Here is a 26,858-nt window from a genome sequence, read left to right on the forward strand (position 1 = left end):
ATGGAACCCAATTTCATTAATTGAATAATACATTCTCCCTTTCTTTGGCTCTTGAAAATTGAGCTCACTTTCCTAGTCTCATGAGAATGCCGGTCTGTCAAGGCTGTAAAGTAATTCATGTAACAATAGAATACTAGCACTAAACATTAAAAATGGATTTTAATCAGGGAATGTAGGAGTTAGACTGCAGTGGCAAACAGCCCAATAGTTAACCTCCAACCTTCCACTTAATATCTTACTCCAGAAGTCAATTTCCTCAACAGTAAAGTTAGAAGAATAATATCTACCTCCTAATAAACTGGATGCTGTATGCAAAATTCTAGACAGAAAGCTAGTACTAAGTGTAAAATAGATGGTAGCTAATAATAACACTAATAATACTTAATATGATGTCACAGTTCTTGGATATGATACTTCAAACCCCAGTTGATTCAAGAGGTTCAGACTTGCATTACCATTTCTATACATACTCTTGATATAGAAATAAAACACATGATAAATAATATGTTCAACATTAAGGTGTTGCTAAAATTGTCTTAATTCATAGATTGAGTACACTTAGTATGATACAAGGATTATTAGGAAAATATCCAAGTAGATTTCTTCTTCAGTCTTTTAATTTGTTCTTTAATTCAACATTTAGTTCCTGAAGGCCTGCTACCGTCCTTGGAGGGTACAGAAATGGATGAATGGCATAGGTCTTCATCTCTAGAAACTCATGTCGAGCTGGAAGGCAAAGGCATATGCAAACACAGTAGTGCAAAAACAGAACCATGTACTAGGGAGAGGGAAAGGAGAGGAACTGATGGAAAAGGGGGCCAGGGGAGCAGGGGGAGAAGCTAAGAGAAAGACAACTTGAGCTATGAAAGCTCTTGCAGTTAATCAGATAGAAAGAAGGATGGGATGGAGAAGCCAAGTAGAAGTGGGGAACATTTGAAAAGGTATAAAGAGTGAAAGATTGTAACTTATCCTAATAAGTTTGTGTACAGTTGTAGCAAAGCATACCTGTGCTTATGGAGCAAGGAGGCTAGAAAGGAACCCGGGGAAGTAAAACAGCAGAAGAGTAGACACATCTTTGCATGGATGCCCTCCTGAGAAGTTTAACATGTTTATCCAAGACAGTGAAAACCTTGAAAGATTTTAAGCAGGAGAGTGTCATGGTAAGATTTTCCTTTTAGAGCAGTCTGGTGTGGCAGTGTGGAAGATGGATTGAGTCCTGGGGTAATAGTAGGACACTTACAAGTGATCCTGGAAAGAGATGATAAGGACTTGAGACAAAGGCAGGGGAGAGGGAGGAGGAAGTAGATTAGAGTTCTGTATGAGAGAATGGAGAGATAAGGTGGCAGATGGAATGAGAGTCAAAGAAGATTCAGAGACAACTCCCAGATTTGTGCCTTGGGTGACTGGGATGCTGTCTCTTGGTCAGGTAGGGTAGGAAGTGACTTCCTTGGTGGTCCAGTGGCTAAGATTCCATGCTTCCACTTCAAGGGGCACAGGTTCCATCCCTGGTCGGGGAACTAAGAATTCCACATGCCACACAGCTAAAATAAAAAGAAAGGTAGGGAAGAAAGCATAGATTTTGGGAATCAGTATGTGCATATTTATGTTGTTTCCAAGATACCACTGAGTCTTTGTACAGGAAGAAGAATAAAGAAGAGAACTGAAAAGAAGGAAACCCAACATTCAGTGCAGAGAAAGGAGTCATCAAATGAAACAGAAATGTTAGACAGAAATAAAGACGGAGAACAGGAGAAAAGGAAGAGTTTCAAGGACATTATAGAGAATTATATAGTAAAATAAATACTAAACAATATATGCATTTAGGCTCTTGGAGGTCTTAACTGGCAGATTAGTGGCTGGTAGGGGTATAAGACAGATTGCTATAGGTAGAGTCCACATCTGTTATTTGTGCCAGTATGTATTTCCAGATTTTTCCCCCTCCATTTAAAGTTTGGTAGGTCTGCTAGACTTGACCGCATGTCATTGGAAGGCACAGACCATGGCTTGTTCACTTGGATCATCCCTCCCCTCTGCCACCACCACATGTCCTCAAATAAATTCATGTAAGGATGTGAGGATGTTGTGCCTTATATTTAGGACTTATTTTCAAAATGTAATTTTATTTGCTGAGTTTGTCAGTATCCTGCAGATTTTCACGTGTGATATAGCATCCCACAAGCCTCCTTAATACTTTCTTCACAGTGATACCAAATACTTTCTCTCTCATTTATATCTCATTTTCCTTCAGGGATCTGTACTTCATTAGCAAATGAAGTGGTTAGTTAAAACCACAGAAAAAGTTCTAGAAACCTTCTTTTGGTCATTTCTTATGGCAGGAGAAGACCGTCAGTGTTGCCTATAGCATCTGTGCTTGATATAATCCACCAAAGTGTATTTTCAACTATTAAGAAAGAATTTGACATCTTAATTCCTCAGTCTAGCAGCTGGTTTTTGACCTTCTTAAATTACTGCCAAGGTTACTCTAGCTCTATAGAATGCTGTCCAATTCAGGATCAACATCTTCAAAACACCATCCAGCCAGACTGAAGACTGACTTATCTTACTCTTCCTGTGGCACCCTAGGAGACAGATTTAGATCTGTGATATGGTATTCAAGAAAGGGAAGTTCTTAAGACTAGGCTGAAAGATGCTTCTAATGCATTTGTTCTGCCTGATTTGCAGCAACAATTGTACGTTGGTTCCCGAGACGGATTGGTTCAGCTTTCCTTGCACAGATGCGACACTTATGGGAAAGCTTGCGCAGACTGTTGTCTTGCCCGAGACCCCTACTGTGCCTGGGACGGACATGCATGCTCTCGATATGCGCCCACTTCGAAAAGGTGAGCAGCACCTCACGTTAAGAGGAAGCCTTCCATTTTACATGATGAACAGCTCACATGAAGTTGTGAGTAAAAGTTGGCCAACTTCTCTTGTAGTTAGTCTAAAGAGAAAACATACAGGAAACATGGTTTGTGGTATGAATATTATAACCTAAGTGTTTTATAGTTTTTCATAAAGCTAAATTTAAGGAGGATAAAATAGAATGTTCTGAAATCCAGAAATGTGGAGGTTTTACCAAACCAGGTTTGTTTGTCCGACGCACAGCAAGCCAGTTGTGGAGATGCCAAGGTTTGCAGCAGAGAACGGGGTTTATTCACGAGGCAGTCAAGCAAGGAGACAGGAAACAAGTCTCAAATCCGCCTCCCCACAGGCGAGGGTCTCAGGATGTGTATGGGATAAAGCTGAGACCTGGGGAGCCTGGGAAAGGTAATTGGAGATAGAAAAGGTGAGGTAAGCAATGTCTTGTGCAGATGGAACTAAGCTACAGGCTTCTTCCTGGGATGCATGCTCGGAGGGTGGAGTTTTGGCCTCTGATGTCAAAAGGTCACTGGACACCCTCACATGCCCAGAGGGAAGGCTAGTGTCTTAACAGGCTAGAGTTCAAATGGGACACAACCAACTCCAACAACTTGGGCAAAAAGCTCATTTGTTCAGGTTACCTGAGGCTTGGACATAGGCACCTTCTTGTAGCAACAATTAAAGCAAGCTTGATCAATGAAGGCAGGTTACAGGTTTAATGGATTTAACAGATAACCCTTGATTTCAGAGCTTTAAAAAATTCTGATAATTGTTTATATCCTTTGCCTTCATCTTTGTCAGAAAGCACGAAAAGTTTGCTTTCTTTACTATTCTAACCTTTGTACATTCTTCCTTTCTTCCCTTATTTATAAATATGCATATACTCATAGTTACTACTTTATAAATAATGTATAAATGTATGTTTTTGTAATACCGTAGATTATATACAGCCCAGAGTACATCCCAGTGATTATGTGGAATTTTGCTTTTACTCCAACTTGGCCAATTTCTGCCACCCAGATATGCTTAAATATCAAACTATGTCCCACTGTTTGTAACTTATTGCTTTATGTACTCTTAAAAGTAATGTCATTGTAGGCCAACAGTACCCAGGCTAGGAGCTTATTTACACATACATGGGCAAAAAAGTACCACAAATTATATGTTTGTTCATTTCAGCACTGTTTTCAATAGCGAAATTATTGGAAACAACCTGAGTGCTCATTAATATGAGTTATGGTGGCTGATATATTAAAATATCATTATTTTAAAATGTGGTTTACAGTAACACTATTTATTAAAGTATCACTCAAAGTATATTTTGTTCTAGGTAAAATGTCAGCAAACTGTATATATATATTTTTAATTTTTAGGTCTTAACAAGATAGCCGGTGAGCATACAATAGTCCTACTACTGCATATGCACTTCTATTTTTTGAAAGTTAACTGATCTCTTAAATTGTAAATTCTAGTATCTCAGATTGAATGTATAGTACAAAAACAGACACAATGCCAAGACCTTTATATATTCCCTGAAATCTCTGAATTGAATATAAGTGGGCACATACTATTATTTCAAGTTTAAAGTAAAAAGTCACAACATTTTTGTTAGTTTTTGACAAAGAATATACTCATCCTAGGTAGTCTTTGGACAATGCTTTTCTTTTCTAGAACCTAAAAAACAGGAATGCTCGTTAGTTGGTAATGAACCTTCAGTTTGATGAATTGATCCTGTTCCTTATGAAGCCAAGATTTAAAAACATTCTTGACCTTATGTACCTTATACCATCATATTTTTTTCTTTTTGTATTTCCCAAGACTGTATCTCTGATCTTGTGACATGCCACTGTGATGTTCTCCCTTAACTAACATAATGTTTGTGTGAGCCAAAAAGTGTCTATGATAGATGAATCGTCCACAAGACTGTCATCTGGTCAACATTCCCCTTAAGGAATATCCTACATATCACAGAACGTTCATTGTGACATCTGTGATCTCTGATGTGGCAACATAAAATAGCCAAAGCAAATGAAACTGCACGCTGAGTATAAGATTTGTTTAACTTAGATGTAGCAGATTTTTTTTTTTATACAATAAAAAACTGAAAATAGAAAATACAATATTTTCTCTTAAGGAAAACATGTGACAATAATGTACAAGGCCACTATTTTATTATTACTATCATTAGCACCACTATGAAAGAAACATTGTGAACTGTGTCAGTAGATAGAAATAACATCTAGCCATTCATGCCATATCAAATTTGTACTTCTGTTTCAAATAATATTTATCTTGTTGTTTAATCACGTAAATATAATAATGAATCTTCATATGATAAAACATTTTATATTTGTGCGTACTTTCTTACCCACTGACTAAAGCTCTTTTATATCTTGTTACTTTCCATTGACTGACTGAAAAAAAGAAGATACAAATAGTTACCCCTCATTGGATGTAGATAAAAACTGGAGTACATTTATAGTCAACCTGTTGTGCTGAATAATTTGTCAAAACCAAAGAAAAATTGTGGTGGCTAAATAAAATTCAGATCATCTTATTGCTAAAACAAGATCCATTCTGTTAGGACTCTACCTAACTAGTAGTACTTGGATTAATGTTGCAGTGATTGGAATACTGACCTGCATTTAAGTTAAGCAGTGAAACAAGTACAGTTCTGCTTCTGCTACTGTTATTAGTATTAGATGTAGACTTTTCATATTCCAGATATCATGCTTGAAGTTCTAAACAGTTTAATCCCTTTTCCATAGGCGAGCTAGACGCCAAGATGTGAAATATGGGGACCCAATCACCCAGTGCTGGGACATAGAAGACAGTAAGTATAGGTCTACTATTCTTTATTGTCATTGAAAACTGCAAGCCTAATCTTTGTGTGTCTTTTTTATTATATGACTTAAAACATGGGAAGATCCCATTTTGTGTAACACTTGTGTTCTGGAAAAGCAATAGAAGGTTTTATAAATCAGCCCCCTGTTCACGTGTCTAAGTGAATATAATTCTTTGTTATATTGTTATTTGTTTCATATGGCTTTTAAAATTCCTATACCTTTCCCCTTTTTTTACTGCCTTGTCCATCCTTGTAAAGTTTGAAACTGCCATTAGAGATAGAGCAGAATATAGTCCAAAACATATGGATTTTTAAGCCGTCCCAGAAGAGACCCTCCCAGAAAAGTTTGATAAAAGGGCTGGACTTATTAGAAAGAAACTTCATGTAGCCTGTGCATTATTTGTATTCACTTATTAATTCATGTACCATTCAATCAGTAAATATTTATTAAGTGAGTTCCATGTGCATATAATTGACCCGGTCATACTTTGAGACAATGAGACTCCTTAGCTAACTTACAGTTCTTTGGGGAGATGTCATAAGGTACAAATCGTGATGTGGGAGTTTAGGGGAAAAAAAAAGAGATCACCAGAGGCTGTATTATTCAGAGAAAATGTCATAGAAAGGAGGATCTTGAAAGTCTGAGTGTAAGAAGGGTGGAGTAGAAAATTGAGAGAAAGTCTGTTGAGTGACTCTAGTAACAGAGAATACAATCTGTAAATGTATACATTCCAGAGCTTTAGTTACTTTCCACTCTCAAGCTCTGCCTTCAGATAGAAAATATATGCATACAAGTGCATGCACACACACAAACACACATACAACTGGAGGAAGAAAGGAACTGCCTTCCCGTCATCACACTGTTAGTAACCACCCACCACTGAATAAACAACCCACATTTCATAGTCTGTAACTGGTGGTCTGGCAGAGTTTTCTTAATTTAAAAACAAAACAATTGTTTATAATTTAAAATATCATTCTTCTGAAAAACAAGCTCTCGTCCAGAACAGGACGTTTGTTTTCTTGTTCCAATGGGCAGGTGACTCACTGTAACAGCCTGTGTTTTATTTAGCAATCATTACTGTGTGCTGTGCATAGTTTTTCACATATGCATATGAGATTAGCAGGGACTGTTTTAGGTATGGTGGATATGCTCAGCAGTAAAGAATTCTCCTGCCAAGGCAGGAGATACAGGTTCCATCCCTGGGTCAGGAAGATTCCCTAGAGAAAGAAATGGCAACCCACGCCAGTGTTCTTGCCTGGGAAATCCCATGGATAGAGGAGCCTGGCAGGGCTACAGTGCACAGGTCACAAAAGAGTTGAAAACAACTTAGCAACTAAATGACAACAAATGAACAAAAAAGAAAACAATCTGCACATTCATGGATTTTAAATTTAAGTGTGTGTTAGGGTAGGGAGCGAGCAACAAAAAAAAACAAGTAAAATATATGCCATGTTATAAGGACTTATAAAACACTGTTGCTGCCTAAGACTCTCACAATCTCCATCTCCACTTTATCACATCCCCTTCTTGTTATGCTCCACTGTACACTGCCTTTTCTAAGCACCATCACCACTCTAACTCAGTCCAGTTTTTCTCAAGATCCCTTGCCAAATCCAGTGCACACTTTTCAGCACTCATTATTACCTACTCTCTAGCTCCTTCCTCCCTGAAACACTTTTTTCACTTGGCTTCCCTGCAGTGGTGCAGTGATATGCTGGAGCCAGTTCTTATGGCCCCATGAGAGCTGATTGTTTATTATGTAGGAGTCTTTTGAGCTGGTTTTAAACCATTGGTACCTTGAATCAGCCACGGTGGGAGTTCTTATACCAGAAAAATCAGCAAGCACTACAAATCAGGGCCTTGCGTTTACAGAGATGGTCTCCCAGCACATGTATGCTTCATGGCACCACATGTAAAACTTCTGGTTTTTCTTTTACCATATAGGCTTCTCTTTCTGAGTGTTCTTAACTTTCCTTTTCATTCTACTATCTAAACATTCCATCTCTGTCTCTTCACTCCTTAACAGTGTCCATTTCAACACTATCAGAGGTTTTCTTTAAAAAATTCAAGTATAGTTGATTTACAGTGTTGTGTTAGTTTTTTCTGGTGTACAGCAAAGTGATTTAGGTATTTTGTTGTTGTTTAGTTGCTAAGTTGTGTCAGACTCTCCATAACTCCATGGACTGTAGACTGCCAGGCTTCTCTGTCCATGGGATTTTCCAGGCAAGAACACTGGAGTGGGTTGCCATTTCCTTCTCCAGGGGATCTTCCCAACCCAGGGATTGAACCTGTGTCTGCTGCATTGGCAGGCTGATTCTTGACTACTGAGCCATCAGGGAAGCCACATATATTTATTCTTCTTTATATTCTTTTCCATTATGGTTTAATAGGATATTGAGTATTCTTCCCTGTGAAATACAGTAATTGTTGTTGTTCAGTCACCCAGTCATGTCTGGATCTTTGCAACCCCATAGACTGTGGCACGTCAGGGCTCCCAGTCCTGCACCATCTCCTAGAGTTTGCCCAAGTTCATGTCCAATGCATTGGTGATGCCATCAAGCTATCTCATCCTCTCAGGCCCTCTTCTCCTTCTGCCCTCAATCTTTCCCAGCATCAGGGACTTTTCCAGTGAGTCAGCTGTTTGCAACAAGTGACCAAAATACTGGAGCTTCAGCATCAGTCCCTCCATTTCAGGGTTGATTTCCCTTAAGGTTGACTGGTTTGATCTCCTTGCAGTTCAAGGGACTCTCAGGAGTCTTCTCCAGCACCACAGTTTGAAGACATCAATTCTCTCTGGTGCTCTGCCTTCTTTACAGTCCAGCTCTCACAACCGTATGTGACCATGGGGAAGACCATAGCCTTGACTATATGGACCTTTGTCAGCAGTGTGACATCTCTAATTTTCAACACACTGTCTAGGTTTGTCATAGCTTTCCTGCTGAGAAGCGGTCATCTTCTATAGAGTAGGACCTTGTTTTTTTTTTTTTTATTCCATTCTAATATATAATAGTTTGTATCCACTAATCCCACATTCCCAATCCATCACTTCCCTATCCCCTTCTCCCTTGACAACCCTTAGTCTTTTTTCTGTGTGGGTGAATCCGTTTCATAGATAAGTTCATTTGTGTCATATTCTAAATTCCACATATAAGTGATATATGGTATATGTCTTTTTCTTTCTGACCTGATAATCTCTAGGATCATCCATGCAGCTGCACATGTCATTATTGCATTTCTGTTTATGGCTGTGTACTATTCCATTATATATATGTATGTGTGTGTGTGTATGAACATTATGAAAATCTTCTTTATCCGTTCATCTGTTAATGGACATTTAGATTGCTTCCATGTCTTAACTATTGTAAATATTGCTGCTGTGAACATTTAGAGTGTGTGTGCGTGTGTGCTCAGTTGCTTTGGTCATGTCAGACTCTTTGGGATGGACTGTAGCCCACCAGGCTCCTCTGTCCATGGGATTCTCCAAGCAAGAATACTGGAGTGGGTTGCCATGCCCTCCTCCAGGAGATTTTCCTGACCCATGGATCTAACCTGCATCCCTTATGTTTTCTTCATTGGCAGGCAGGGTCTTTACCATTAGCACCACCTGGGAAGCCCATGATCTTTTGAAATGAGTTTCTCAAAAGCACTAGTCTGGTTCCTACCTCAGCCCTGTCTGCATTTGTTTCCTCTGTACCTGAAGAACTCTTCACTTCAGGTGTCCACATGGCTCTATCCTCACATCATTTTATTCTGTGATTGAAATATTAGTATCAGTGTTAATTTCTCAGAGACACTCTTTCTGACCAACCTACCTGAAATACCTTTCTTCCCTTCTATCCCTAATTATTCCCTAATCTGCTTTATTTTTATGTGTACTGCATAACACAGCCAGATACTATATTATCTATTCATTCACCTGATTACTTTGTCTCTGTCACTGGAATGTAAAGGTGGTGAATTTGCCTGCCATAATCACTAATATATTCCCTACATTGAAAGTAATGCCACTGTGGTAGGCAAAAAAAATGTCTGCCTCATACTTAGGTGAAGGAAGGGATATTCAGAGGGATAGCACTTGAGCTGTTCCTTAAAGAAACAATCACACTTTCCTGAGTGGATTAAGTAACAGGTATTAAAATCAGAAAGGACTCACACAGGTTTGGTTAAGTTCATGACCATCCCTGTGTTATTCTATGGAGTTTGTGTTTACCCTGTAAGTGATAAGGAACTATTTCATATTACTAAGAAACATTGTTTTTAAAAATAAAAGCAATTTACTTTGGTAGTTTGGTGATCGATTGGAATAGGAGAAGTCAGTGATAGAGAATCAATTGTGAGAATTAAAGTAGAAATTAAGAGGGTATTTTCAAACTAAGGGTTTTGAATCTCAAGGAAGAGAAAGGGTCACATGTGAACAATTGTTTTTGGTAAAGAAGAGAGGAGACGAGTTGCTTACAACCCACCATAAACATGCGTTGCATTGACCCGGTAATCAAGTTTTGAATAACCGGCTAATAAATCTTTTGTTCATCAATTGTTACATACTGTGATATTGCACGGTTATTAATGATAGTGTTAAAACACCCTCATGGGTGTTTTACCCATATGGGTGTTACCACCCTTATGGCAGAAAGCGAAGAAGAACTAAATAGCCTCTTGATGAAAGTGAAAGGGGAGAGTGAAAAAGTTGGCTTAAGGCTCAACATTCAGAAAACTAAGATCATGGCATCTGGTTCCATCCCTTCATGGCAAATAGATGGGGAAACAGTGAGAGACTTTATTTTTTGGGGCTCCAAAATCACAGCAGATGGTGACTGCAGCCATGAAATTAAAAGTCGTTTGCTCCTTGGAAGAAAAGTTATGACCAACTTAGACAGCATATTAAAAAGCAGAGACTTTACTTTGCCAACAAAGGTCCATCTAGTCACAGCTATGGTTTTTCTAGTAGTCACATATGGATGTGAGAGTTGGACTATAAAGACAGTTGAGTGCTGAAGAATTGATGCTTTTGAACTGTGGTGTTGGAGAAGACTCCTGAGAATCCCTTGGACTGCAAGGAGATCCAACCAGTCCATCCTGAAGGAAATCAGTCCTGAATATTCATTGGAAAGACTGATGCTGAAGCTGAAACATTCCAGTACTTTGCCACCTGATGTAAAGAACTGACTCATTGGAAAAGACTCTGATGCTGTGAGGATTGAAGGCAGTAGGAGAAGGGGACCACAGAGGATGAGATGGTTGGATGGCATCACGGACTCAATGGACATGAGTTTGAGTAAACTCCGGGAGTTCGCGATGGACAGGGAGGCCTGGCATGCTGCAGTCCATGGGGTCGTAAACAGTCAGACATGGCTGAGCAACTGAACTGAACTGAAGAGAACATTATATATATATGTGTGTGTTTGTGTGTATACACATACATATATGTTTAAATTTACAAATAGAAAATTTTAAACTCAGAGATAAAACAAACATTATTGGAAAATTCAGTAAATTAATTTGTAGTAAAACTGATGTGGGGATGACTTGTCAGAGGGTCACTTTCAACTGATTTGAAGATGGATTTCTTATAATCAGCTCACTATTTCGCTTTTCCAGTTGATTTCACTAATTTAACATTTACTTAATTGACTAGTTCTTTGGTTGATCTGTCTCATTGAATTTCTCCCAAGCTCTTGCCCATCACCTAACAATCAGCCTGCATCCTCCCTGCTTTGTTCATGAACTCCCTTTGCTCAGGAAAACAGTCTCTGTTACTGTGAAATGATGCATGTCTTTCTCCTCTGTGATCGGCACTGGTGATCTTCCTGTGCATTAGGAATTTATTAACTGAAAATCATGGCTATAATCTGTTGAATTGGCAGAGAGAGAGTGGATAGACTACAGATTTCAAGTGGAATCCATGCATTTTGAAAGTTAGATAAGGTTAATTCATAATATGGTCAGCATGCTTGACTTAATCTTTGCTAGTAAGACACAAATAAGTTCAAAAGAAGTTTCTAGAAAAGAAACCAAACTATTGGATACATGTGCATTCATGCCATTTGCTGATAATTCAGGGTGCTTAGATTTAGGATTCACTTAGGTCCCTTAAGCCTTACTCTGGTTTATGCCTAAAATGCTAAGTGGGCCCATCTGCAGAATTGAGACATCTGAATATACGATGAAAAAGTGCATGTTTGGGCCAGGCTGAGAAGCCGTCATTTTTTATTTGATCAAATTTGAGCTACAGATCTTAGATCACACATGGGACACAGCCTTTGGCTACTCTGGATGGAATGTATTTCTGATGGTGCAGTTGATTTACGAGAAGAAGGTGTCTGAGACACTGATCCTTTAGCCTCTCGTTAACTGTCTTATTGTAGATGCATGAGGGGCTATAATATCCCTCTTTGAATAAAAGATAACATTTTGGGGGTAGATAATATCCTGATTCAGAGTGTTAGAATATCCAATTATAGGGATTCATCAAGTATAGGGAAGTGCACTTACTTTTCTGATACTGAAATGTCATATGGTCATAACATACGGTTTGTGGTCAGCTCTGTGGACCAATTCATAATGAATTTCTCTTTAAAGGTGAAATAAATTGCTCTTGCAGAACTATCTACAAAATTGGTTATATTTTCTACAAATTAAAAGGTTTAAAGTTAAAAGATGTTGAAGTTTATTCAGTGCAACTCAAAGAGGCTCAATGTTAGTTATACCTTGTAATTCTTATTTAAAAAAAGAAATTGCAAAAGTTAATATATTGATGAAAGAATAAAAACTGAAATGCTAGGATAGAGTTTAAAAAATTAATCTATTAGTTAATATTTTGCTCATAGGTAACAAATACTATGCTATGAATTTCGTTTCTCTTTAATAACATATATGAATCTTTCCCTCATGGCATCTGTTCTAAATCAGTCTATTTTCCCATTGCTTTTAAAATCAGGTCAAGGTTAATCTCCTATTCCATGTTTGCTTTCCAGGCATTAGTCATGAAGCTGCTGATGAAAAGGTGATTTTTGGCATTGAATTTAATTCAACCTTTCTGGAATGTATACCTAAATCCCAGCAAGCATCTATTAAGTGGTATATCCAGCGGTCAGGAGATGAACATCGAGAGGAGGTAAGTTATAGTCATCAAAGAAAGATTACCTTGAGGGAAAGAGTGTAAAACTTACATCAAATTTAGATTGTGAGAGAAGATGTTCAATTTTTAGTGACAAATGCAGCTCTTATCACTACTTGATAACAAGGAAAGTAAAATTTTATACTCTGGTATCCAAGGTAACAATGCCTTTGAGAGACAAATAGCCCAATTTAATGCAAACGTGTTAATAAAATACATTTAGAAGCAGACAAATAAAAAAATATACATGATTCTTCCTCAACTTTTTGTTTTTCATAGATTCTCTATATTTTAGAACAATTCCTGATCAAGAATGAGACTTTTCCCTCACAGTAGGACAATGACTAAATTCTAACTCACATTGTATTCATTTTAGACTATAAAATGAAACATGTTAAGTTTGTATGAAAATGGAAATATGTATCTTATCATATCGTGTCATGAATAAGTTGGAAAAGTATCTAGACAACTGTACCTTTTCACTCTAGTGTATTAAAATTAAATCAACAGAGAGGGAAAAGTAATATGGATGCTCTACTTTTGACTTTTCCCTGTTTCAGTTTTTCTAACACATATATGTGTTTAAAATATATTACAAAGATTTTGTGAGATAGGTAAGTTATATATGTTACTGAATTTAATGAGATGAGTTTGAGTAGTCTGAGAAATTGTATATTAATATTATTTGAACAACATGAAACAGGTTAAATGACAGAATTTGAGAAACCAGTTATAATCTAGAATTCTAAAAGTCCCAGTATTAAATTAAGGATAATGTAATTGTAATGGAATGAACACAGGGTCAGAATTACACGAGTTGAGTAATGACTCTTTGGTAATATTACTGAAGTCCCATGGGCCAAAATTTTCTAAGGTAAATAAAATAAATGCAAGAGTTCCTGTCAAAATAAAATGAAAAAAAAAAAAAACATATGAGAATGTGAATTTCAAAGCAGAGGATTACTCACAAGTGTAAAATAATTCATATAACATCACAGACACTCTCTGTCTGGGAGGATGTGTGAAAGAGGAAGTAGCAGTAATGATGTGTTCACCCTGACTGCTGAGGGTTTCTGAGCAGGTGGTGACTTCTCTAGCACTCAGTTTCTCTGCCATGTGAGTAGGAGGACCAGATGTCCTCTAAAATATCAGCCTTCTTGTTAACTCTATAAACATTTAAATAGGATATGTAATCAGTCAAACATTACTGTGGAATTGTGGTTCTCAACTTCAGGCAGTTTTGCTCCCAAAGTATTCATATTTTTGGTCGTGACTGCATGAGGGAGGATGCTACTGGCGTCTAGTAGGTAGAGGTCAAGGATGATGCTCTTCATGGTGCAGTGCTCAGTCCCTCACAATAAATAACCATCCAGCCCCACCCAAATGTCAGTAGTGCTGAGGCTGAGAAACCTTGGAGTCAAAGAACCAACTTTTATGGTATGGTCCACTGTTAAATTAAGAAGTTGTTATTCTCTTCATCTAAGAATAATTTATCAAAGTATTGACCCTTCACATATTTAATACTAAGGGAATAATTGTCTCATGTCCTTATGTCATAATTGTCCTTGTGTCAAATATGACAATTGTCCTTATGTCAAATTCTCTAATAAAACTTGATTCTTGTTGTTACATCCAGAAGTTTTAAGAATATGGCATATCCATATTTATACTAAGTGCTTAAGAGTTCACTGTTTACCAATATATAGTAAAGTTTTATCTGATGTAAAAATGATTTAAATTCAAGATATAAAGCATTTATTATTTATCCATGAAATATTGGAAGGACATTAATCTGAATTTTTTAACATGCAGGTTTTAGTTACATTACAGTATTTTTGAATATCTCAAATGACTATTTTTAATTTTAGTCAATAAAGTTTGATGATTTCTTTTCAGTTAAATATAATTTTTTAATAACGATTTTCTTCCTCCATGACAAATTTAATCTAACTTTAAAAAATGTTGAACTCTGCTTGGGGTGCCCTGGCAGTTATAGATACATACATTTGCCTATGCATGTTTGCATTCAGATATTTTATGTTTCCAGAAAAAGCTATACATTACTTTAATGTACATTTTATCATATAGTCATGGTGGTACCAAGCTCCATAAATTTCAATGGAGCAGAAATAGTGTATTTATTGAATTATACTTAAAATATTTTAGCTGTAATGTTTCAACTGATATTTTCATCTATCTTTGTAAATAAACAGTTATACATTGTCCAGGATATGCAATACTGCTTCCTGAGCTGAGGAAAGGGACAAAATCCAGACTAGATTTGAAGCATTTTTCCCAGCAGGATACCCTCTACCAAGAAGGTCACAGTTTGAAATCTTTCCTCCACTCGGAAAAAAAAAAAAACAAAGCCTGAGGGAAGGCCCAGGATCCCCTGTGGCACAGAGGCTGTCACCAGGTTATTCTCTGCCAGGAGGAGAACATTTCCTTGTTGAGTTGTTTCACAGTTGGGTGCTGTTGGGAAGGTCATGAGTCAGTTGTCTGCTGACTTTCTTATAGAGCTGTTCTTGAAATTGATGATGTTTATGCTGTAACCAGCAAGGTAATTGACAGTCCCCAAGGTTCTATTGAATTTTTGAGATCTGAATAAATAATATACCATTTGTGATAGTAATTTTTCCGTGGATTTTTAAAATATTTTTAAAACACCTTCAAATGTTTGTATGTTTCTATCTGTAGGTCTTTATTTTTGTTGCTTTTATTATAAAAGCAATATAAATGGTTTTGAAAATACAGTAACATATAAAAGACTATGAGATCACAAAGTGTAGATAATCACACATATATTTTGATCTCTATTTCAGGTTTTTCCCTATTAACCATCACACTATCAGCGAGTTCCCCTGCCATTCAGTTTTAACACGATTCCTGTCCCGCACCCTTGCCAGCCTGATGCCACAGTCATCCACTCACGTTCCATGTTTTATTTAAATAGCTTGTGTTACCTCTTAAAGTAATCAATTTTCCTTTAGCTAAATCTTTCTCTACTTGTTTTCTTAGGACAGATTCTTAAATGTAAAATAAGTGAGTTAAAGACTTTAATATTCTTACAGCTTTGGATAAACAACTGTATATTGCTAATTTTTCATCAAAATCACCATATTGGCAAACTGCCTTACCTATTACTTGCTTGGTTTATGTTGATACAGTCATTTACAAATTTTAATAAACCCTTTATATATTTAGATAGTAACATTCAATATTATGCATAAATAACTTTTTATTATGTTTTATATCTGTAAAAATTTTTTGTGTCTTCATAACACACACATTTAGACACATCTATTGATTTATGATTTCTCACTTGTGCTTAGAAGTTCCTTCCCCAATAAAAACATATATATTTTCTCATCATTTTATGATTTTACTTTTATAATTTTTTGTTTTCTGGGGATTTTTTTGCCCTACTGCATGGCATGTTGGATCTCAGTTCCCCAACCAGGGATAAACCCATGCCCCCTGAAATGGAAGCACAGAGTCTTAACTACTGGACTGTCAGAGAAGTCCCTACAATTACAGTTTATATTTTATATTTGCATTTACTCCAAGATATTAGTCAAGAATGAGTTATGTATTCATTTGATTTTTTTCTCTTTTAAATAATGAGCCAGTTGCCTCAGCACTATTTTTAAATAAGTCTTTATCTATGTTTGTTGAAGGGAAATACTCTTGAAGCCCTAGTCACTTCGAAGACACATGCTTTAGCTATGAAAGACCTGGCAGGTGAATTATCTGCAAAAGAATTACCATTAGGCTGCTATTATCAGAGAATCAAGTCCCTGACCTTTACCTACTGCTTAATATCTAACTGTCCTTTGTCCCAGTCCATGTTTCTCTTTTCATTTTAAATGAATTGCCCTTCACTGAAGATCTACATTTAATAATGCCAAATATATTATCCTTGTTCACATTAGGCAAATGGATAGTCGACCCCAGTTCAAGCGTGGTTTTGATTTGTAAGGCTGAGCAGGTTTTACATATCACTAGAGTGGAGAAAATTCTATGAGTTTAAATCAGTGGCCAGAGATTACATTATCTCTTTGTAGAGGAGCTGAATTTTCTAAATTGACTGTGCTGACATTTCACTGTCGAGATGCAGTCTGCATAATGCATCCTACTCCAGCATGGAATGAAAGCATTACAGAGAATGAGAATGTGAAGGAGGCAAATGTTAATCAACCACTTAATTTCTGGGTCGCAGATTTCTATCTCTAGATTGCAAAAATCCTATGAAAATATATCAGTTAAAAATGTTTTGTTAGAGATACTATTTCATTAAAGGCATATTTTTGAAATTTTAGGAAGAGAAAAAAAATATCCCTTAAATTATCTAATAGAATTTAGATAAATCCAAAAAGAAATTCATTAAAGCAAACTTTTTATCTGTAGGTCAAAAACCAAGAAAGGAAAAGTGAAGGACCCCGATAGGGTAATGAAATGCCAGGTGTTTATGAAACCCTGAATCCTGTAGGGACAGAAGTAGACTGGAAAGGAGGGAAGGGGGCCAGACTTCAGAGTAAAATAATGTAAACAGGACACAAAATGAGAATAGCAAAAATAATGATAAAGTGTTGTGTAATATGTGTGAAATCACAAAGTCATCGTTCCTTCCTGTCAGAAGCTTAAAAAGAACAATAAAAAGTATTGAGTCAGAGTTGTAACAATCTCTAAGAGTCACATTAAAGGCAGTTTAGCAAGATAGGATGGATGGGACACATGTATACCTATGACCAATTTATATTGATGTATGGCAAAAACCATCATAATATTGTAAAGCAATTATCCTCCAATTAAAACAGATAAATTAGAAAAAAAAATTATCAAGAATACCAGCTAGAAAAGAAAATCCAAAGATGAACTGTAACTGAAGTCACCCACTTTGATCATCTTGCTATTAATAATAGCCACAGGCCATTTTCCATTAAAGAATCACAGAAGTGAAGCTTCAGAACATCACCTCTCCAGCAGTATAGCAGTAGTCTATGATGCTTCTAATAATATTTCACATTTAACCTTCAAAGAGCTTTACTTTTAACCCCCCCCCCCCAAATACACTATATGCTGTGTCACCAACTTGATAAATGGGAGACCAATCAGGAAAGATAAATGAGTAGTCATAGGAAGTAGAGCAGAAAGGAACCAGAACCTAGGCTATGGAGTCAGAATTTCAGTTTCTTGATCTAAGATGTATTTAAATTAAAAAATAATTCCTACAATAAAATTTAAAACAAAAAAATATAGTACACATTAAATTTGAGATTGTTATTTTTGTTTAATCTTTTAGAGCTCTACCAATTCAAATTCAACTTTTACTCTAGGCAGGAGATTTCTATAGTTTCTAAGAATATAAATGAATTAATTCAACATGAGTTTTATTACAGTAGCATTTTAAAATGTCTGGGCCTTTAGAATAAATCCATTAGAAAAAAAAAAACCACTACACACCAACTCAACCAAATAGGTAAAGTAAGGGAAACAAGCAGACCCCTGATGGTGTGGATTCAGTGTAGAGCAAAGGCAGGGCTGGAGACCATTCAGCCTCATTAACCAGGGATCTGAGCTGTGACCTGCCTTTGGCCTTGTGTGGTACCCCGCCAGCTGCACTTCTCTGGCACGGAGGGTGGTTGGCCATATACTTGTGAGTTAACTGGGCTGGTAGCCAGAGATGTTTCTTTTCCTTTTCTCATATTTCCAGAATAGGGGGATTTTTTTCCTACATATTTTTCACATAAAGATGCAAAGTATAGTCCACCCACTGTGAATAAATTTAATTTAGCCGTCTTTATGCCTCTTTGATTTCCATCAGCTCAAAGTCCACAATACAGGGGCAGATGTGTAAACTGGGAAATCTTCCAGACTTCTTTGTTGTTGTTGTCGTTATTCTACTTAGTGCCGAGCCCAACAATACTCCACATCAAACAGGGCTGTTGTGTTGGTAAACATGCCTCTAGTTTATTGAAGACAGGTTCACTATTCACACCAGACTGGGGGCCAGGCAAGCTTAAACATTTGAATTGTCTTTCTGTACTATTGCTTCGAAGGGCAAAGAGCATCACATTCCAGGGGCAGTTCTTTTTGTTCACTGAGCTTTCTCATACTCGAAGTCACATCACAATGTTATAGTATACTGAGGTATGGGAAGTATTTTCACAGATGACATAGTCTAAAGTACATACAGACACAGTATCAAAAGTCAACTCATAGTGAAAAGAGAAATTCAGCTTTAAATGTTGATAACCTTCTGACTATATGGTACTACTCAGTTACAGCTCTAACATCCCAAAGGTTGTGTCCTCCATGCCTTTCCACTTGACTTTTAACAAGTCACCACTTATAGTTTCCATATGCTATTCAGCTCATTTATTTGGCAATATCTAGAAAAAAGAGTAAATTCCTTCAGAATCATCATTCTCTTCTACATGATAGGTAGTAGTGTGCACTAAAGCTCTTTTTCTACACAGTGACTGCCAATGTTACATTCTAGTTCTAAAATTCAGATACAAATCGGTGTTCTTAGAATACCAGTTAGTATGTGGAAGTGAAGTGAAGTGAAGTCGCTCAGTCGTGTCCAACTCTTAGCGACCCCATGGACTGTAGCGTATCAGGCTCCTCCGTCCATGGGATTTTCCAGGCAAGAATACTGGAGTGGGTTGCTATTTCCTCCTCCAGGGATCTTCCCGACCCAGGTATCGAACCTGGGTCTCCCGCATTGTAGGCAGACGCTTTTACCATCTCAGCCACCTGGTCAGCTGATAGTTTCCAGGTTTACTTCATTTTCATGACTTTTTATTCCTATCTGTAGATTGGGAGGAAAAACTAACTATATTCCAAAGACTCAGTTAGATATGATCAGATGCAACCATACATCTCTGGGGGCAGCTACGTGAGCTGAATTTTTCACTCTCTTCCACGACAGCTGACAGTATTATGCTTAATGACAGAGAGATGGGGACTAGATCTTTTAGATTCATCTAAGTAAAACTATGCAGCCTCTCTGGCTCTCATTTATTACCTACCTGTTTTCAACTCTGCAGGTAAAACACGATGAAAGGATCATCAAAACAGAATATGGGCTACTGATTCGAAGTCTGCAGAAAAAGGACTCTGGGCTGTATTACTGCAAAGCACAGGAGCACACTTTTATCCACACCATAGTGAAGCTGACTTTGAATGTCATTGAGAATGAACAGATGGAAAACACCCAGAGGGCAGAGCATGAGGAGGGTCGGGTCAAGGATCTGTTGGCTGAGTCAAGGTTGAGATACAAAGACTACATCCAAATCCTTAGCAGCCCAAACTTCAGTCTAGACCAGTACTGTGAACAGATGTGGCACAGGGAGAAGCGGAGACAGCGGAACAAGGGCAGCCCAAAGTGGAAGCACATGCAGGAAATGAAGAAGAAACGAAATCGAAGACATCACAGAGACCTGAAAGAACTTCCTAGAGCTGTGGCCACATAGTTTTCTATTTAATTTAAAGAAAAGAACTCTTTACCTGCAAAAACACTGTTGTCTGTTTTATTCATCCTTATACTAACTCATAAGAGCTTTCCAGGGAGTTTTGCTAAAGCACAAGAACAGTAATCTGAATAAGACTATATGGTGGATATGGCATTAGTAAGGGCGAATCATTCATCTGAACCACTTTTCCAAGAACTAAAACTTATACCTGCAAAGTATCAGAATTATCCTCAAAACAGGGGCTTTACACTTGTAAATGTTTTATATTCTGAGTTTTTGAATTTACTATGTAAATAACTGAGCTAAGAAAGCATCAAATTTGACATTGAAATAAGGTGCTTTATGTCCTTTGCATGGCCTTTAAGCATGGAGTTTACCATGCAGTTGTTGCTTTATGTTCTTATGAACGGATATATCATTCCACTTTAGAACTGGCTACCTGGTGGTAGGATTGGAGGGAAGATGCAAAATACAGCTCACAGTATCACCAGGAACTTTCCCAGTGAGTGATTTGCTCTTGACGTATGGTTTGGAAATTTGGAGAGGTGCATTACTCCTTTCAGACCCCAGGGGTTACAATTTAGTGTCCTGCAGCATTGATTTACTGAAGGGCATAAATGTCCCTCCCAGGATTCCTTGTGACTTGTCAGGATAACAGGTTCAGAGAGAGAGCTTGGTGCTCAGTTATATGTTTTTAGAATATGTGCTGAGCTTTATAGGGAGAGAATGCTTAATAAATATTTTAATAAAAGAAAACATCATGAAGTATACTGCATCCTAATGGGAGGGCACGCAGATGGGATTTGTTAAGGGAAAGAAAGCCAGCCATAAATTCTGGCTTTGGGGAAAACTCCTATCCCCATAAAAAGGAAGAATAATCACAAATACAGTGGATGAAAGGTAATGTGGCTTTATGCACTGGAGTATAAGTAGCTGCCAATTTGTAATTCATCTGTTTAAAAAAAAAACAAAACTCTAGATTATAAGAAACTGCAAGCAAAAGCCTGAGGAAAAGTTACATTTTCTAAAGGATCATGGGAAGAAAGAACACAAATTTATTTACAACCAATGGAATTTCAGTATGTACTGCCTCACTTTTTTCCAAAAATTTCATCATACTCTAAATTATTTCTATTTAGTGTCTTTATTCTCTCCTAAATAATGGATTATTAGATTTTATTTGAGTGAATAGGAAAAAACAATATATACATATATAGAGATAGAATTAGATAGACAACAGTCGTGGGGAGTGGGAATACTATGTATTTGTTAAATAACGAAATGCAAAAATTTTTACAACGGAAAGGGTTAAATTAACTCTTTGACATCTTTTTCTTCACAACCTTTTTTGCATTTCTGAGATTATATGCGATATAGTCTCATTGTTTTAGTAATTTAATAATAAATAAGTCTACTGCATGTGAAGAAAACAAACTCACATTAACATTTTTCACGTTTTGTTAGCGCTTTCAAATGTTTCCAATTTGACCTTCCCTCTGAATATGTATGGTATGTTTCCTGCCTGTTTAAGAAGGACTCACCTTTCCTTCATACAACACAAAACCCTTAGCCTTCTTCTGTTTTGCCTTTTCACGCCCTTTTTAGTGTGAAATGAAAAATTAGTCACTTCCTCACACAGAGGCAGCTTTTCAGAAAACTAAATAGCAGACATTGCTTGTTTCTCATGCATTGTACGTGTCTTGAAAGTAAAAGCCTCTGAGAAGGCAACTTATTACAGAGTTCAGTATCATGTCTGTTCCTGGCTTTATGCTCAAAACGTTCTATCTTACCCTCATTGTACTTGGCATTGCTTACCTACTCAAAGAAGTCACACTGATCTATGATGTTAAGTCACCTTTTGACAGGATACTTATAAACATTTGTAAATGTTTTACTATAAGGAAAACTTAAGGAAGATAGTTTTTTTTAAGTGAACCAGAACAAATCATTCTATTAAAAATTAATCCATAAGAATAGTTCAAGCAAGATCAGACTGCTAACAAGACTGTTTGAAACTATTGATTTGCTGGCTTAAAATCTTCCCGGAACTCATACTAAGCTCAAAGAATATGAGTATTTTTTTTAAAAAGATTTCCAAATATGTGTATATTAGACAGTAATGATCAAATTATGGATAGCTTTGGGAGAATTATATGAAATTCAAGTGTTAGAATTGACTTGTGAAAATAAATTTGGTTTTCATCAAAATATGAATGTCCAAGCCATTTTTTAATTAATTCTTTCTTATCTTAGTTATTCAGAAAAAAGTTAGGAGGAAATAAAATGGACAGCTAAATTTTAATGGCTGCTTTGGATCTAAATCTATTAATTTATGATAATTACTTAAATATGTTTGAAATATTGTTAGTAAAAAAGTCATGTAATAAATAAAACTTTTATTGGCAAAGATTTATGTATATTTATAAAAACAAGACATCTAAGCTGTTACATTTAATTTTTTAATCTTTTAATTGCTTAGAACACTTAGGGGAACAGTATGAGTATATTAAGTCTAGAGATAAGACACAATGTATACTTCCTCACCACTGAAAGTTTTTACCAAATTTTCTTTGAAATAATGAAAAATAAAATTATAGTTAATAGTTTCAAATTTGCTAAAAACTCAGCTTTGTATGGAGAGGTCTTAAAATGTATGTGTTTAGCCTTAGTTTTATGGGTTTTTTCCCCCCATGTTTTGAATACATGTCTCTGACTTGCATATTCATCATTTGAATTTCATTCCAGCTAAATTTGAATTTCATGCTGCTAAATCCTGACTGTGCATTCATTTACAGTCAATGTATTGGGAATTTTAAGTTTGTTTAGAAATGGATAGTCTAAATAATTAATGTAGAACCTATTTTTCCCCAAAGAGCTCAAAACATCACATTCACATTATTAAAAAAACATTTTTGAAAATCAACCAAATTATTTAAGAAATGGAAAATAGAGAAAATTAGAAATGTGCAAAAACCACAACAGTAGTGAAAGAATTATAACTCACACCATACCTCACAAATCCGTTAGCTAAATACTGCTTACCTACAATATGCTGCCTGCAAAATGGGTTTACTCTTGAATTGCTCCTTTGGTCTATGTTTCAGTTCTTTATATGCTATTAACTTTTGTTTCTGCTGAATTGTATAAACTCAAGCAAAAAATAAGTTTACGGTTGCCAGTGCCTGCTTTTCTACATTATATTGAAAATTAAAATTTCAAGGACAATTAGATGTCTACAAATTGTTAAACTGAACAAGAGCATTAAACACTGATATTTTAAAACTTAAATATATCTCATGAAATATCATAAATAAAAGTGGAAATGAAAGCTGAAACAGCTTCCCTTTATAATTTGTCTTGGACAAAATGTTGGAATTCATTAGTCTTATTTGGAATGGAGAATTTAGAAAAAAGAGATATTTAAAATGTTTTTATAGAAATATTTTTTTCACAGTAAATGACAATATTTAAATAATTTAATTTACATTTGAGGTTAAAAAAAGAAAAAAAATTCCAAGATTGGACACATTGACAGTGCAAAGACAGGAACATATACATGACTTATACCTCTCATTTAAATATTTGTCATATTAAAGTATTTATGGTATGTTTGAAATAGGTGATTTTGGGGGGAAGGGCAAAAAATCTGTCAGTTAGTTGTGTAATTTAATTCTTATTAATTGTAAGTGGTTAGCAATCTACTTTGAATTTATAGTTTTGCTATTTTAAAAGAAATGTAGTCTTGTAATCTAAAATAATTGCAAGTTGCTAAATGTATATTTTGGTTGTATTATAATAAATACAAACATTAGTGTTTTATGGTTATAAACAGAATGTTGGTTTGTGTGCAAGTTTTTTTTTCAAACCCTAAACATGATAACTAAATTTTATATATACAATCACACTGAATCAAATACAAAGGAAAAGGTCACCTAAAAAATTTTAATAGGTATATTTTGTACTGTAAGTATGCAATAATTTCCCTTATGAAAAAAAAGAATAATTTTCTCTTTCCAATTATTATAATTATATACTTAAGCTTTACTGTGATTTAATTTAGACTTGAGCAGACTGAATTAATATTACTACTCAAGTAACAACTTTTAAATTTCCAATTACCATCCTATAAATGAAAATTAAAAATAGTCATCTGTACGCTTAGCTGTATGAATTTAAATTTTTAAAAGCATAAGTTGAGGTTTCTAGTTTTGTTTTATAAAGAATTTACTTGAATTTCTTTTAGAGAAAATTATATTTCTTATTGATTTGGTACACCCATGTAGGATATTTTATATTTGCAAATAGATAATATTATAATATCCCAAACCTGTAATGAAATAACTTGTAGTGATGTTGTATAAAGAAATGTCAAGTTTTCTGAGTGCTTTGACAAGCTTCAAACATGAGAATTTATGCTAATGTGTATATATAAAATTTTAAAAAGAAAAAAAATTGTATAGGATCCTCTTAAGAGCATGCCCAGGCTGTTACTATAAATAAAAATACAACCTAAGATTAATAACTGAAAAAAATTCCACGTGTAATTCTTTGACTATAGTAAGACATGGGAGTGATCCTCAGAAAAAAGGAGACAGAAGTTTAGCACTTGAGAATCAAAAAATCTATAACCACACAACTTGTTATCTGCATTAGTATGATTTGCTAGTCCAGGAAACTCATGCCTAGGATGATGAAAATGTAAACAACTATTTTTTGCTTCAGAAGCTCATATACTTGTCATTTGTGTATATATTAGTACAAACGAATCTTGGAAAAGGGATTTGCCAATACTCAGTTCAGTTCAGTCACTCAGCTGTGTCCGACTCTTTGCTACCCCATGGACTGCAGCATGCCAGGCCTCCCTGTCCATCACCAACTCCTGGAGTTTACTCAAACTCATGTTCATTGAGTCAGTGATGCCACCCAACCATCTCGTCCTCTGTCGTCCCCTTCTCCTCCCACCTTCATTTTTTCCCAGCACAGAGTCTTTTCAAATGAGTCAGCTAATCATATCAGGTGGCCGAAGTATTGGAATTTCAGCTTCAGCATCAGTCCTTCCAATGGATGTTCAGGACTGATTTCCTTTAGGATGGACTGGTTGGATCTCCTTGCAGACCAAAGGACTCTCAAGAGTCTTCTCTAACACCACAGTTTAAAAGCATCAATTCTTCAGCACTCAGCTTTCTTTACTGTCCAAGTCTCACATCCATACATGACTACTGGAAAAATCATAGCTTTGACTAGAAGGACCTTTGTTGGTAAAGTAATGTCTCTTCTTTCTAATATGGCTGTCTAGGTTGTTCATAACTTTTCTTCCAAGGAGCAATCTCTTTTAATTTCATGTCTGCAGTCACCATGTGCAGTGATTTTTGACCCCCCAAAAATAAAGTCTGTCACTGTTTTCACTGTTTCCCCATCTATTTGCCATGAAGTGATGGGACCGGATGCCATGATCTTAGTTTTCTCAACGTTGAGCTTTAAGCCAACTTTTTCACTCTCCTCTTTCACTTTCAGCAAGAGGCTCTTTTAGTTCTTCTTCACTTTCTGCCATAAGGGTGGTGTCATCTGCATATCTGAGGTTACTGATATTTCTCCTGGCAATGAGGTTCTCAAGGCAAGAATACTGAAGTGGTTTGCCAGTCCCTTCTCTGGTGGACCACGTTTTGTCAGAACTCTCCACCATGACCCTCCGTCTTGGGTGGCCCTACACAGCACGGCTCATAGTTGCATTGAGTTAGACAAGGCTGTGGTCCATGTGATCTGATTGGTTACTTTCCTGTGATTGTGGTTTTCAGTCTGTCTCCCCTGTGATGGAGAAGGATAAGAGGCTTATGGAAGCTCCTGATGGGAGAGTTTTCCTGTGGGGGAAATTGGGTAAAACTGTGTCTTGCCAATACTCAATGAAGTTTAAAATGCACATACACCAAGAACCAGTTTTTCACAATTAAGTATTTCCTTGAGAACCTTCTCCACATGTGTAGCAATAGACATTTTTAAAAATATTTATTGTAAGATTAAATATAATAGAAAAAAGAGAACAATGTCTGTGTTCTACAGAATTGACTGAAGTATAATCACTAGATGGATACAGAAGTTTAAATGGGGGGAGGGGAAGAGCTGCATGCATCTATAAAGAAAAGTTTAAGAAACAGTGTGAAAGAAACAGAATCCCAGAGTATAGGAACACAAAAAGAATTATACTGTGTTTTCAAGATGAAAGAAGAAAATGATACTGCTTATGGATACAGACATTCATATGTAAGGAGTAAAAATGTAAAAAACATTTCTGAAAAAGTTAAACACTATATTCAGAATATATTTTTCTCTAAGAAATAAGAGAATGAGGACACAGGGAGGTATGGCTATTTCAATAATGTATTATTTCTCTAAAAAAATATAAACTCCATATTATATACTACATATATTTGCAGTAACTAGTAAATTTAAGTGTTAGCATTTCACAAAGTTGTGTGTTGGATTTATAATATAAATATGTTGCTCAGCATAATTCTACATGCTTGAAGTATTTCATAACAAAAAGTAAATGGAAGATTT

The 26,858-nt window shown here is 36.1% G+C and overlaps 1 protein-coding gene and 1 long non-coding RNA gene across 3 annotated transcripts in view; one reads left to right on the top strand and one right to left on the bottom strand.

The window, feature by feature from the left end:
* SEMA3D (semaphorin 3D) overlaps positions 1-22,511 on the top strand; it is a 217,772-nt gene extending 195,261 nt beyond the window's left edge. For both annotated transcript variants that reach the window (XM_081536535.1, XM_081536536.1), the window contains 4 exons: positions 2,683-2,840; positions 5,628-5,692; positions 12,683-12,822; positions 19,878-22,511. In XM_081536535.1, the coding sequence (XP_081392661.1) occupies positions 2,683-2,840; positions 5,628-5,692; positions 12,683-12,822; positions 19,878-20,303 (789 nt within the window). In that variant the 3' untranslated portion in view covers positions 20,304-22,511. The remainder of the gene's footprint in view (positions 1-2,682; positions 2,841-5,627; positions 5,693-12,682; positions 12,823-19,877) is intronic.
* Positions 1,901-26,858, bottom strand: part of LOC145524401 (uncharacterized) — a 133,751-nt gene continuing 108,793 nt past the window's right edge. The window contains exons 2-3 of the long non-coding RNA XR_014067483.1: positions 3,077-3,258; positions 1,901-2,941 (exon numbers count right to left, since the gene is read on the bottom strand). This is a non-coding gene — a long non-coding RNA (uncharacterized LOC145524401). The remainder of the gene's footprint in view (positions 2,942-3,076; positions 3,259-26,858) is intronic.

Source organism: Giraffa tippelskirchi, chromosome 10, assembly GCF_054371585.1.
Source record: "Giraffa tippelskirchi isolate mGirTip1 chromosome 10, T2T-mGirTip1v1.2.pri, whole genome shotgun sequence".
Taxonomy (NCBI): Eukaryota; Metazoa; Chordata; class Mammalia; order Artiodactyla; family Giraffidae; genus Giraffa; species Giraffa tippelskirchi.